At 42.4% G+C, this 14,355-nt stretch overlaps 1 protein-coding gene across 1 annotated transcript in view; it reads right to left on the reverse strand.

Annotated features, from left to right (window-relative positions):
• Positions 1 to 3,165: 3,165 nt before the first annotated feature.
• METTL8 (methyltransferase 8, tRNA N3-cytidine) overlaps positions 3,166 to 14,355 on the reverse strand; it is a 37,508-nt gene continuing 26,318 nt past the window's right edge. The window contains exons 8-11 of the mRNA XM_083571626.1: positions 12,963 to 13,102; positions 10,655 to 10,761; positions 10,497 to 10,562; positions 3,166 to 4,560 (exon numbers count right to left, since the gene is read on the reverse strand). Of these exons, the coding sequence (XP_083427752.1) occupies positions 4,406 to 4,560; positions 10,497 to 10,562; positions 10,655 to 10,761; positions 12,963 to 13,102 (468 nt within the window). The 3' untranslated portion in view covers positions 3,166 to 4,405. The remainder of the gene's footprint in view (positions 4,561 to 10,496; positions 10,563 to 10,654; positions 10,762 to 12,962; positions 13,103 to 14,355) is intronic.

Consider the following 14,355-nt stretch of genomic DNA (forward strand, 5'->3'; position numbering starts at 1 on the left):
AGCCACTATAAATCCCTACATTTGCTTGATGCCCCACAAGTACTTAAGTTGTTGGCAAGCTTCCTTCCCTGGTTTTGCTGCATGGAGAGCGATTGTGCAAGTGTCTCTGGCGCCAACTGGCTGGTGTCCATTACTTCATTAACTAGGTCCATGGCTCCACATCTTAATTACATGCTTCCTGAAAATATAAGTGTTATCTGTGCTCTGGTAACTTCTGGGTTATATTAGTGCAACACATACATGGGGCTGCCTCTGAAACCTTATTTCCCTCAATGGTTAACAAGAACCATTTTCATCTCACTTCATCCTGTCAAATTTATAAACAAGGCCGCCAGCACCTCTCTCCCAGGCTCGATTAAGATGTGGCAAATTTGCACAGGAAGGGTATCGATTTAAAAATGTAACTTTCCATCAGTGACAGAACTCCACTTTCCTCCTTAAACAACATATTAAGATAGAGGCGTGTTTTAAAATAAAAGACACAGTGCTTGCCGTTTTGATCTAAGGAATACTGGGGGTTTGCCCCTGCTTTTCACTGCACTGTAGGTTTCAAATGGCCTAAATCAGATCAGAATCTGTTCTAAAGCCTTTGGACCAATTCCTTTTCACAAGAGGCTGCCTTACATTTCATTGTTTCAAAGCAAAACAAATATTTACAGCATCCAATAGTCTTTCTCTAGGTAAGTCAACTAGCTGTTTGTTTTTTAGTCTTTAAAACATGCTGCAATGCTGTTCATCATGGCTGCCTTTTTTGTTTTGGAACTGCTCCTATTTCCCCTTAAAGCTAGCAGAGGTAGAATAAAAACCAAAGTTTTAAGAAGGGGCTCCTGCAAAAAACACCTATTGATTTCTGTCAAACTCTTATAAATTCAATGTTGCTTGTGCGACTTGCTTTCCTCCCTCTATGTGTGTGAGAGAGAAAGAAAGAGAGCACTCTAGTTTAAAAATAAACACAATTTCACACTTTGAAAGCGGTAGCATGGTGTCCTTTTCAATCTACTAATTTGTGTTCACACATTATTAACAAGTATGGCTTGTTTATCTGGGATACAAAACTACCACTGGCTTATTTCTATGTAAAGTCAAGCCTGGGTTATACCCAGCCATGGCTTCAGTTCTTCAGTTTTGACTGACCCAAAGTCCCTTTGCTGATTAAAAGTTAAGCTACAGAAAGGAAAGGAAATAAATTACAAGGGAAACCTGTTTTTTTTCCAGTTGTTCTACACTTTAGACCATCAACAAACCTGGCTGTAACCCCAGGAATCTTGCAGTGCTGCAAACTAGACCTCTGTACGATTACATAAGACAATGGTAGTTTTGTATAATAACTTGTATAGAATTGCAGAACAGAATCTTCAATAGTCCAAGTCCTCTTGTGCACCCCCTACAACAACACTCCCTTTTATTTGAGCATCTGAATTTTCCCCCAAGATACAGCTGGAAAAAATGGGGTGCTGACTGTATCCAAAATTCTCCGTTATCTTAGTTTTATCATTAAGACACAAAGAACTCAATGTTCAGATAGGATCCCCTCCCATCTTTAAAAATCCAGTGTTAATTTTGATATTAATAGAAACATTTTACACAAAACATTCCGTTTCAAGGGTTAAAATCATATGTTCATGCCAATCATTCTTTCTTGGCAAGAATGACAGCACTGAAAGATTTTGTGGATACGCAGAGTACAAATCGGTGTTTTAAGAAATATCTGTAGGTCCCTCCTAAAAGTCAAGAAGCGATGTCTCACGTTTAAGTATTTTGCATTCACTGAGCACACTGAACTGGTGGAAGTCCATGTTTGTCCAGATATTAGCTTCAAGATCTATGAAGGAAGCAGTTTCCTTCAATCATGGCTGGAGTTAAACCCCATTTCCTCCAAAAAGAATGCCTGCTTCAGTGTGTTACACTAACCACATATTTACTGGGTACGCAGTCTACAATTCCCATCACGCCCGATCCTCCGGTGAGGAGCTGGAAGTCCAAACAGCATCTTCAGGTTCCACATTCCTACTTTAAACTATTAATACGACTGTAAACTTGCTTTCTCTGAATGTGTATAGAACACACAACATTGCCGTGTTCCTCAGTTCATGCTGTCAGTTTCCATGAAACGAGACTATACATAGCCAATCAAATGCGAGAAAACCACACAGGATGTATGTCTTCACTTATGATTCAGCGGTTAAGACGACAGCTACATAATACAACTAGCATTTTGGGTCTACTCCTCAAAAACGCTCAAGACAATTTCTATTAGCTATGGACATTAAGCGGAACAGTACAGCAGAAAACTCCCGGCAGTAATAAAAACAGTTGAATATGAAGGAATATGAGTGTAATCCAGCACTCCAAGGCTGCACGCCTAACGTCACTTACCTGAGAGTAAACCCCACTGAATTCAACAGGATTTAACTTCTGAGTAGACGAGGATAGTGCTGCAAGATTTCAAACATGGGTGTCTAACGTTAAAAAATTAGCCTGAACCATGGACTCATTCAACTGGATCCAATCTTGCTCTCAGGGAAAGGAGCAGAGAGGTGATCTTTGCCAATTCCTCCTGCAGATCATTGTGCTCTTTCCGCCCCACTCCCCGCAAAAAAGCTGTTATGGAGGACCAGGGTACCATCTGGGACAACACAAGAGGTAGTGCTGGGATCTGGAGGTAGGAGGAACTGGCAAAAATCCCCCCTCTTCCTCAAGTGAGGAACTTCTCCAGGATCCTGCCATGAACTGAAGGAACCCTTCAGTTTGAGACGTGTGACATTTCCTAGGTCTCATATCTTTCATCCTCCGTTCGCCACTGTGGAATGGCTAGGGGCGAGTAAAAAGCTCAACATTATACAGCAGTCGGCAACTTTTCTGCAGGGCTATAAAATGCTGAATGCTTAGTACAGGCTGATGACTAATTTTCCAAGTGCAGCCAAATAATGAAAGCTCACCAAGACACAGTTACATAACCACGTAACACTTCCATGGCATTTTTAAAAGCAGAGATAGAGGGTACAGATGAGATCTCTCATAGCTCTGTCCAAGGGCACGTATGGGAATCGAGTAAATGATCCCCACTTCCGCCTTTTCTTCTCCCCTTAGAGCAGAGACCTATTTTTTTGTTACTGTCAAAGTACCATGCGAATGGCGTTGCATAAACAGTAATTAACACACTACAACATTTTCTGTTTTTTTATTAATTCCAAAGGATTGCATACCAGATACATTGTTCCATATGCATGTACAGTTCATACTATTATATCCATTCACCTTATGCTTCATATAGCTCACCAAACAAGTGTAAAAAAAAAGCTTTTATTAAAACAGGTGTTCTAAAAGCTCACAAACCAATTCCAGTTTGCTAAAAAAAAAACCCAACAACCTCAAACGTCCTTTCCTTTCTTTCAGGATGTTTAACCACGTGTGTCAACCTTGCAAACGGCCCAACTGCACTGGCTGCCAATTAGTTTCTGGGCTCAATTCAAAGGGCTGGTTTTGTCCTATAAAGCCTTAAGCATCTCAGGACTGAAATACCTCAAGGACTGCCTCTTCCCATAGGAACCTACCCAGACCCTGAGTTCATCTTCTGAGGCTCTTCTTTGTGTGCCTTTGTGTCCAGAGGGTGGCAACATGAGAACGGGGCCTTCACTGCAGTGGCTTCCCATTTGTCAAATGCTCTCCCTGGGAAGGATTGCCAGATGCCTTCATTATACACCTTTAAGGCACCAGGCAAAACATTCGTCTTCAACCTGGCCTTCGGCTGATTAACTTCCTTTATCTGTTTAAATGTATTTGTGGGAAGGGGTGGGGTTAGGGTTTTGCTTTCTTCTTCCCACAATAATGCTCTTACTTACCTCCTACCAACCTGTTGGCCAATCCAAAGGGCAGGAGAGCTCAGCTCAACTTTCTCTTTCCCGTAATTGTTTTGGTCTCCTCCACTTCCTCCTTCCCTTCTTTTAGTTTCATTTTCCCTTTGATCTCTTTTTCTCCACTTTTAGTCTTCAGCTTTCCCCACCCCACCTTCACTGTCAAAATCCTGACCCAAACCTTTGGCCCTCCAGCGATCTTTTGAATATCCTGGTGGGGACAGTAATTAAAAAGCAATTGCTTTCTACCAATGAACGGAACACAAAAGTAGCCGAAATAGTTTCATTCATAGAATCACAGAATTGTGTAGAGTTGGAAGGGACTACGAGGCTTAACTAGCCTCTGCAATGTAGAAATTCCTTCCCAATGAGCGTGCAAGAGGCAAGTCACAAACACACACGCACTTCTGGGTTGTGTCCAATTCACACCAACATATGCGGAAATGGTAAATAAAGTGTTTCTGCTCAAATGCGTTCCTGGTTTTTCAGGACGTTTGAGGGGAAATGTCTTCTCAGGCTAAGAGCTGTGTTTACCTGCAGCATTTTCTTGCCTACTCTTGAGTCAGCTCCCCTTGTTTTTGGAACTTGCCTTGAATCCAGACCCGATGGATCTTCACCTTCTTCTTCCTATTTACTTGCAGTCGTCGATCGAGCAGGTTCTGCACTTCGGTTAAGCCCGCAGAAGAGAAAATGCTGTGTATTTCACCTGTGTTTTGTAAAATAAATAGCCTAGTTACACTCATTTAAAACAGTGCAATAATAATAATAATAGGTAAAGGTAAAGGTACCCCTGCCCGTACGGGCCAGTCTTGACAGACTCTAGGGTTGTGCGCTCATCTCACTCTAGAGGCTGGGAGCCAGCGCTGTCCGCAGACACTTCCGGGTCACGTGGCCAGCGTGACGAAGCTGCTCTGGCGAACCGGCACCAGAGCAGCACACGGAAACGCCGTTTACCTTCCCGCTATAAAACGGTACCTATTTATCTACTTGCACTTAAGGGTGCTTTCGAACTGCTAGGTGGGCAGGAGCTGGGACTGAACGACGGGAGCTCACCCCGCCGCGGGGATTCGAACCACCGACCATGCGATCGGCAAGTCCTAGGCGCTGAGGTTTTACCCATAGCGCCACCCGCGTCCCTCCCATAATAATAATAATAATAAATAAAATAAAATAAAATAAAATAAAATAAAATAAAATAAAATAATAATAATAATAATAATAATAATAATAATAATAAAGATCTATGTAGGATGCTGCTAACAAAGTCACGGATTACAGCAGGAGTAAAACTGCACCCTCAGGATCTCCTGGCACTGCAGGATTTCCTTACGTTCCATGTCTTGTGCTGCAGCGGATCAACTTTTCGTTAATAATAATAACAATTTATTACTTATACCCCACCCATCTGGCTGAGTTTTCCCAGCCACTCTGGGCGGCTCCCAACAGAATAATAATAATAATAATAATAATAATAATAATAATAATAATAAAGTGATAAAACATCAAGCATTAAAAGCTTCCCTAAACATGGCTGCTTGACATCCAGTGGGAGGGTGTTCCACAGGGCGGGCGCCACTACCGAGAAGGCCCTCGGCCTGGTTCCTTGTTTCGTTGTCATTTCACACACCCAGCAGCCAAAGGAAGAGCAGGAGACACTCTTCAGTCCTTGACAATTCTGGCATGGAAAACGGCAGGTCCACGCCAAATGTGCGTCTACAGGCCCAGAGTCATGTTGTAGCATTTGAGCGAGCACCTGCCAAAGTTCCTTTACTTTCAGAAGCTTGGGGTCTAGGTTTCCAGAGTATACAGAGGTCACAGGGAAGCAGGCAGAGGGCCTTCTCGATAGTGGCGCCCACCCTGTGGAACGCCCTCCCATTAGATGTCAAGGAAATAAGCAACTATCTGATTTTTAGATGACATCTGAAGGCAGCCCTGTTTAGGGAATTTTTTTAATGTTTGATGTTTTATCGTGTTTTTAATATTCTGTTGGGAGGCGCCCAGAGTGGCTGGGGAGGCCCAGCCAAATGGCCGGGTTATAAGTAGCAAGTACAGTGGTACCTCGGGTTACATACGCTTCAGGTTACATTTGCTTCAGATTACAGACTCCGCTAACCCAGAAATATTACCTCAGGTTAAGAACTTTGCTTCAGGATGAGAACAGAAATCGTGCAGCGGTGGCGCAGCGGCAGCAGGAGGCCCCATTAGCTAAAGTGGTACCTCAGGTTAAGAACAGTTTCAGGTTAAGAACGGACCTCCAGAAAGAATTAAGTTCTTAACCCGAGGTACCACTGTAAAAATCATCATCATCACCATCATAATCATCATCATCCTTTATCCATTATCATGATCCTTTGTGAGCTTTCCAAGTGGCTGGAAACAACTAGGGCTGGGTGTGGCGATCACACAGGGTCCCTGGACATTTCACCATCTATTGATCCCTGTGTCACCACTTTATTTCTCGCTGCCACCACCCAGGCCTTACCCGGTAAAATACTGAGTCCAGTCAGGGTTAAATTGGAACATAAACTTCTGTTTATTTATTGCAGTTTAACAAGCGTGTGGTTTCATAAACGGTATCGGTCAATTACAATCATGGGGTGCCTATCCAGACCTATAACTTCCGCTCCCTGCTCTCACTCACTAAACCACCTCTCAGATTTTTACTTGCCTTCCTAGTTCCTAACTGTTCCTGACTCAGCTTATTTCGCTACACTAACTCAACCTACCCACAGACTCTATCCCAATTCACTCCCACTCCAACCAACCACCCAACTCCCAACAAACAACTCCTCTTCGCCCCTCCCAGAGCTGGTTTTATAGTCCCTCTGACTCCACCCCCCGGGTTCTGATTGGGTAACCTCTTTAACTATTTCACCTCCAGCACTCTCATATGTTAACATCACACTAGGTGATACCAACTTTTCAACATTGTGATGTATCACCAGCTAAACATCACGATATAGCAATACATCGTGATGCTGAAAAGGAGCATCATTCAGCACTGGGGGGAAGCCAAACCGCCTCAGAGGCAGCTTCCTCCTCCAGCAGTGGCTGGCACAGGGAGGAATTAGGCAGCCAGAGAAGGTAAGGCAAGCCCCACCTGTGATATACCTTCAGGGGAAGGCAATATCTTGCTCTGGCCCTCAAACCGGTCTAGGATGATGTATTGATACATGGCCCAGGCCTAGAAACAACACCGTCCCCCTGGCTCCTTGTACAGCATGCCTGCTTCTGATTCGAGAGCTCCCTTGTTGCTGTGTTGTACCTTGCCTGAACCGTCTGTCGCCTGACCTCATCTCTGGGTCGTGTTTTGGACCTGGACTGGTTATCTGTGCTTGACCTTGGGCTGCGCTGCACTGCACCTCCAACCCTGCTCCCCTTAAGTGAGCGTTACGCTAAGAGGCTTATACCTCCTGGGACTGCGACCCTAGCTTCTGAGGGCACCCCCTGGAGGGCAACAGGCTGGGAGGGAGGGCAGTGCCGTCACGTGCCTTATCTGCGGCAGCCACAGCTTCAACTGCGCACAAACGCCAGTGAAAGGGTTTGCAGGCAAATGTTTGCATTAGAGCATGGCCTTGTCAGGTATGCAAGCCACAAGGTAGTCAAAGATGTCTAGTTCCGCCTAGAAGAGCATGCCACTTCCTGGATTTGATCTCTCACAAAGCAGGAAGCGGTACCTACTCAGGCTACCTGGCAAGCTCTGAAATTCCTAATTCAAGAGGACTAGCTTGAAGCAACCATTTCTATCCTCCCAGCTATATGATAGTTATTCAGTTTAAGTGAAGAGTAGACCTGGTTGGGCACAAAAATGGGAGCAAGAAGAATTACCGACGAAAGAAGAATGGCGGACGAAATTAATGGACTATGCAGAATTAGATAAATTAACAGGAAGGATTCAAAACCTGCAGGACCAGAGATTCTTAGAAGACTGGAGTAAATATATGAACTATTTGAAAAGCAACTGTAATGAACAGATTACGCTAGTAGGACTGCAAGAGGGTCTGTAAGGAGGATTATATGAAATATTGCAAGAAAGACTATGAGGGGAATTATTAGTTAATGATAATTAAGAGTAATAGAGAATTTAAGAAATGCAGAATAAGTGATAAAGAATGGAAAATCATCAGAGGTCGTTGACGGAAGTCTAAAATGTTGTATAAGATAAGAAGTTATGTTAAATGACTGTTGAAAATGATATGTTAAAAAATCAATAAAAATGTATACATATAAAAAAAGAGTAGACCTGGTTGATATTACAATTAACTGTCTGGAACCGGTATGAGATTCAAACCGCGATACCTGTTTCAGACATTTTGAGCTGGCGATATATATTTCTTTTTTTAATTTTTATTTATGATTTTCAGTGTTAGACATTTCAATAATTTTACAGTCATTTTAACATTTCAAAACACGACTTCCCCTTTTCCTGTGGTTCCTTAAATTTATTTTTTATATTTTCCGTATACAGTCGTACCATGGAAGTCGAACGGAATCCGTTCTGGAAGTCCATATGACTTCTGAAACGTTTGGAAACCAAAGCACGGCTTCTGATTTGCTGCAGGTAGCTCCTGCAGCCAATCTGAAGCCGCGGAAGCCCCGTCAGAAGCAAAAATCGTTTGTAAATCAGAACAGTCACTCCGGCATTTGGGAACCAAAACGTTTGAGAACTGAGCTGTTCCAAAACCAAGGTACGACTGTATACCAAATTAACTTAATCATTAATTCATCTACTTTAAATGTATACTCATATAAAACTGCAGGTTATTACAATAATCCTGCCAATATTCTTTTCTGTTTACAGATTGTCTGCAAATATTCAGTAGATAATTTCCATTTTTTAAATAAAAAGTTTGTTAACTTGATTTCTTATTTTTCTGGTGAGTTTCACCATTTCTGGTGAGTTTCACCCAAAAGGAAGCTGGGATATATCATGGCTCAGTGCCTTTCACCAGCATAACAACAACAACAATAATAGTAATAATAATAGTAATAATAATAGTAATAATAATAATAATAATAATAATAAATTTATATCCCACCCATCTGGCTAGGTTTCCCCAGCCACTCTGGGTGGCTCCCAACAGAATATTTAAAACATGAAGAAACACCAAACCTTAAAAACTTCCCTAAACAGGGCTGCTTTTAGATGTCTTCTAAAAGTCAGATAGTTGTTTATTTTCTTGACATCTGATGGGAGAGCATTTCACAGGGCAGGCGCCACTCCCGAGAAGGCCCACTGCCTGGTTCCCTGTAACCTCACTTCTCGCAGTGAGGGAACCACCAGAAGGCTCTCAGCGCTGGACCTCAGTGTCCGTGCTGAACATTGGGGGTGGAGATGCTCCTTCAGGGATACTGGGCCTTCAGGTATACATAGCACACCTCACTCGTATCTGCCTGCCTGCGCTGCTACTGGCAACTGGGAAGCCGTGACGTATCGCCAGCTCCTCAGCTGATACATCACGATCTTGAAAGCCAGATATTGCCCAGCCCTAGTTAAGAGTATGTCAGGGATGGAACACACTCCCTCTTTCTTGCTGTTCTGAAAGCCAAGCAGCGGACACTAACCCTACAAGGCGGGGGAAAGGAGACGCATTTCACGGCGCCACATGAATTTCATTACAGAATCTCATGCCCGGTGGTGTACGAAAACTCATCAGTCACACCAAAGTTGAAAGCCCTCTTTGCCGGCGCCCGTTCTCCTCTCCCCTCCCAAAGCTTTCACAGTTAATAGAAAATATTATGGGAAGCAAATGTGAGTTTGGTCACATCTCATAATCCAGAAGAGAAAGACCTCTGTGGGACTGATTTAAAAGCACACACACGCCGAAACGCCAGCTAATTCAGAGTTAATTAAGCATGACAGACAGGGGCCTAGGACAGGACTCCACAGAAAGAAAAGGGATCTCGTGCCAAGTTGAAGCCTCTTCCCCTGTCGATGCAGACATCCGTGTGTGCCCCACAGTGTGTGCGCCACACTGCTGTAACACCCCCCCAGCACAACCGGACAAACCACCACATGGAATTAAAATACTGCTCTCAACAATGTGCTGCGCTGCAACTTCTACTCTCCTCCCAAACCGTTATTTTGAATGCAATAGTTGTATCCTACTGGAAGAATCCCATTATTATATATAGTGTTTCTCTCAAAATGGTTCATGCAATAATACAACATTTTAAGTGCAAATTATCAACTGGCTTTCAGGATCCCACCTGAGCTGTTGTGAGGAAAAGGTTTCCACAAACAGCCCACATTTGGCTGAGCTTTCTCCTCATGTTCAACCGAAATCCACCCACCTATAATCGATTATTTTATTTTATTGAGCCTAATTTAACTGAGTCTGCATACACGCCATACATTTAAGCACATGGCTTCCCCTAAAAAAAATTCTGGGACTTGTGATTGACACCCTCACAGAGCTATAATTCCCAAATGAGAGTTCCCAGGATTCTTTGGAATGATGTGTGTGCTTTAAATGTATGGCATGAACACAGCCCTGATCTCATTGGAGAATAAGGTTTTGCCCTTTGTCCTGAACCAGCAAGCGTTCCTAAAGCAAAGTGGGGCTTGGAAGCAATCCATGAGGAGAGGTTATCCCTTTGAGGTAAACTGACACTGCTCAACCATGGTGCTGGCCCAAATACCTTTTGTGAAGAAATAAGCTCTGGTGCCGTCGCCTCTTACGTAGAAGTTCTCCGACAAGCAGCGGCCTAATAGGAGATAAGGAAGGCTAGATTACTGTATCCCTACTGAGGACTCACAACAAGTAGACAAACAAAGCAACTGTCTCTTTGAGAAGCACCTTTTTTGAAACGAAGCTGAGAAGCGTCGTATCTTCCGTAGTCCCGAAAGAGAATCATTCCTCCAGGTTTCAATAATCTGGCCAGCCTGTTTATAACTCCTTGGATCCTGTGAAAATAGAATAGCCAGCCACACACACACACACACCATCAGGGTGTAATTCAAAAACACAAAACACTAGCTTGCCCCTGACAAGACATACCTCTAAGTGGCAAGGCTGCCTTATTAATATATAGCTTTTCCTTCCTAAAGGTGCCTTTATATAATTTTATTTTGATATATCTACAAAACCTACTTCTGCTTATTTTATTTTAATTCCAATAACGTGACCCGCAAAGTTTTTGTTCTTTTTTGTTTGTTTGTCTTGTTTGCACGTTGTATACCCTCAACATTTCTTCGATGAAAATAAGGACATCTTATCCCATAGTAGTAGTAGTAGTAATATTAATATTAATAATAATAATCTGCTAATAATAATAATAATACTCCGCCCATCTGACCAGCCACTCTGGGCAGCTTCCAACATATATAAAAACGTAACAAAACATTAAACATTTAAAAACTTCCCTATACAGGGCTGCCTTCAAATGTCTTCTAAAGATTGTATAGTTACTTATCTCCTTGGCTCGGCGGTTGCATAACCCCATACCCTCTTAACATTTCTCCGATGAAACCTAGGGACATCCTAAGGAAAAATGGGCCATTCCAGGATCAAATCAGAAACCTGTACGGCTTCTCTAAATCCGGGGCTGTCCCTGGAAAATAGGGACACTTGGAGGGTCTGATGATGTTGTTTTTGAAAACTCAATAAACCCTTTAAAAAAAAAAAAGCATTCCTCTTGATTCGTTTGCACAAAGTTTGTGGGGAGATTACAGGACATTGTGTCCAGCAATTGTCACTCCACACTTCAGAATGTAATTTCCTTCCACTTTCCTTATCATAGAAAGTTCAATCTGGGGTGAACTCAAGAGAACCAAAGCATTTTGAATTCCACAACCTGAATTTGCCAGGGCGTGACTGAACCCCACCCATAAAATAATGACAGGCTGTAAGTGCCCTAAAAACTAATCAGGTGATAATTTAAATGCTGAATGAAGGTTCGCACATGAGAAGAACCTTCGTGGCCTTTTGCACGTTGCCCGCTAAAAAAATTATTTGTCTCTTCCTCACCCCCACCCCAAACCGAGATCAGTATTTTTTATTAACAGGCGCTTGTTCGGGGGAATTTATTTAAATATTTAGGAAATTAGAACAAACAGCTATCTTTTAGTGCTTTAACCTTTGGAATTAGGATAATACTATGATAAGGTAAGTGGCGAGAGAAAGAACAACAGTGATTTTAGGATACAAACTGCAGCTCGGACCTAATTTTGGCATACTTATTCGGCAACCAGTTTCACTGATTTTAGTGGAACATACATGTTTATTTAAAACACTTAAATACATTGTTACACACTGTTCACCTAACAATGTTATCAAAAGTGGAATTATTACAATCAGGATAAATGTTTGTTGGTTTGTTTTTTGATTTTCTTTTTTCTATTTGTTTGTTATAAATCTGGAAAACTAATAAAAAAATTGGAAAATAAATAAAACAAAACACTTAAATACAGCCTTTTGCAGTATTAGAATTGAGGGATATTAATCACAGCAACCTTCATCAGATTACCTGACGGTGGGGGAACAAAACAGGAAGATCTACACAGGCTAATGGTGGAAATTTGCACAGAAAACCTGAAGCTTTGCGGCTTAAGAGTTAGCAAAAGGTACAGGGAAGAGATATTTCTTCCCTTTCCCCACCCGGGCTTGGCAAAGTATTCTTTTGCCTATGACTCATCACCCGCTTGCCTCCCGAACAAACAGGAAGAAATGAGGGAAATGCGATTTTCTCTGAAAGCAAATCAGAAAGCTCAGCTGTTTGGAGAACAAAGCTGGGAATATCTTTGGTGCATGAAGGTGGCCATTTGGATTTCGTCGGTTTCATTTCAATTTTTTTTTTCAAGGGGAAAAGAAGAAGTCATCTGTAATATTTTGGAAAGAGCCGCCATCTTTAATAGGCATTCATTTTGCCAAAGAAGCCTCTTCTGAGGGAGACAAGGAGGCTCATTAGCGAAGCGCTCTTTCGACCGGCTCTCGCTGTGAACGGGAGAGAATTGGGATTTTAAATGCCCAGCGTGCAAGTGAACCAGAGGACTCTTCAGTAATACATTCACCCTCTCTCTAAAGATAGCCCTGAAAGCCACTCCAGATGAAGAGAGACATTTACTGTGTTTGGCTCTGTCCCCCACCTTTTCCAGCCTTCATTTACCTGTCAGGGTGAACGGAAGACAGCACAAAGATGAGGAGAATGACATCCAGGCTGCCATCTGGGAAAGGGTAGGGCGAGGCATCATCACACACGTCGTGAACAAAGGCAAAACACCGGGAGGAATCGATGAGTGGATGCGACTGTTAACAAGTCCCCCCCAATCCGAAAGAACAAACAGAGAGACTCTCAAACTACTTAGAATCTCTTTCCTGTGACACAGAAACGCTCCCCTCAAAATCCCTCCTCCTCAGCAATTCAGATTTCGGAAAAGGAAAAGAAAACAACCCACCCTATTTCTAAGGACCAGTTTATACAAAAACCAGATATAAAGCTCTCACCAAATTACCACACTGTTCCGTGTACAGTCATACCTAGGGTTACAGATGCTGCAGGTTGTGTTTTTTCGGGTTACGGACGCGCGGAAAACCGGAAGTACCGGAATGGGTTACTTCCGGGTTCCGGCGGTCGCGCATGTGCAGAAGCGCTAAATCGCAACCTGCGTGTGCGCAGATGCACCGCTGCGGGTTGCGAATGCTGCGGGTTGCGAACGTGCATCCCGTACGGATCACGTTTGCAACCCGAGATCCACTGTATAACACTCCCCCATGTATAAGACGCCCCCTATTTTGGGGGACTAAAAATTTAGAAAATGGGGGAAGATTGCCCTGAGCTTTTTTAATACCACTCTCCTGCATGGCCGACGCTAACACTCGTGTTATAATCTCGTGGTATAATCTTAATATTTACAACCAGATGAAGGATTCATTTTTGGAATAATAAATTTTCAGAGTAGTTTTAACAGTTATATCAAAAATTACTGATTTGGTTATACTATTAGAAATACATCGACTGTTAATTATGAAATTATTGTGCGGTTTAATAAGTTAACTGTTTATATTTGGACAACTTTTCCGCTGTACTTTATCGGAAAGAGTAAAATAATCCTTTCCTTAACAACAATTTAAACAATTTGTTCAACTAAAACAATAACATTATAGCATGCTTGTTAACTGATGTGGTTAAACATTTTTATTTTTATAAAAAACTTAGACTGAGTTTTAGCACACATGAAAAACTTAAAACAAACCCTTATTTCCTGACGAATAGCCTTTGCATTATAATGTAACTTAAACAGAAAACTATCTTTTCCTCTAAAAGCAGTTTATTTTAAAAATCCAGTTGAAATTAAAAAAATCTATTTTTTAAATTTTCGTTATGTGAATGGTGCTGCCATACGCTCCAACAGGTACCAGCCCAAAACCTGGACGTGCATCTTCCGGGCCGCACTAGTCACAAAAATGGGATGTCCCAGACAGTTGGCAGGTATGTGCCATGGACCCCCCTTGGTGATGGGGAACCATCTCTAGAGCAGGGGTCAGCAACCTTTTTCAGC

Source organism: Podarcis filfolensis, assembly GCF_964270895.1.
Source record: "Podarcis filfolensis genome assembly, chromosome: 1".
Lineage (NCBI taxonomy): Eukaryota > Metazoa > Chordata > Lepidosauria > Squamata > Lacertidae > Podarcis > Podarcis filfolensis.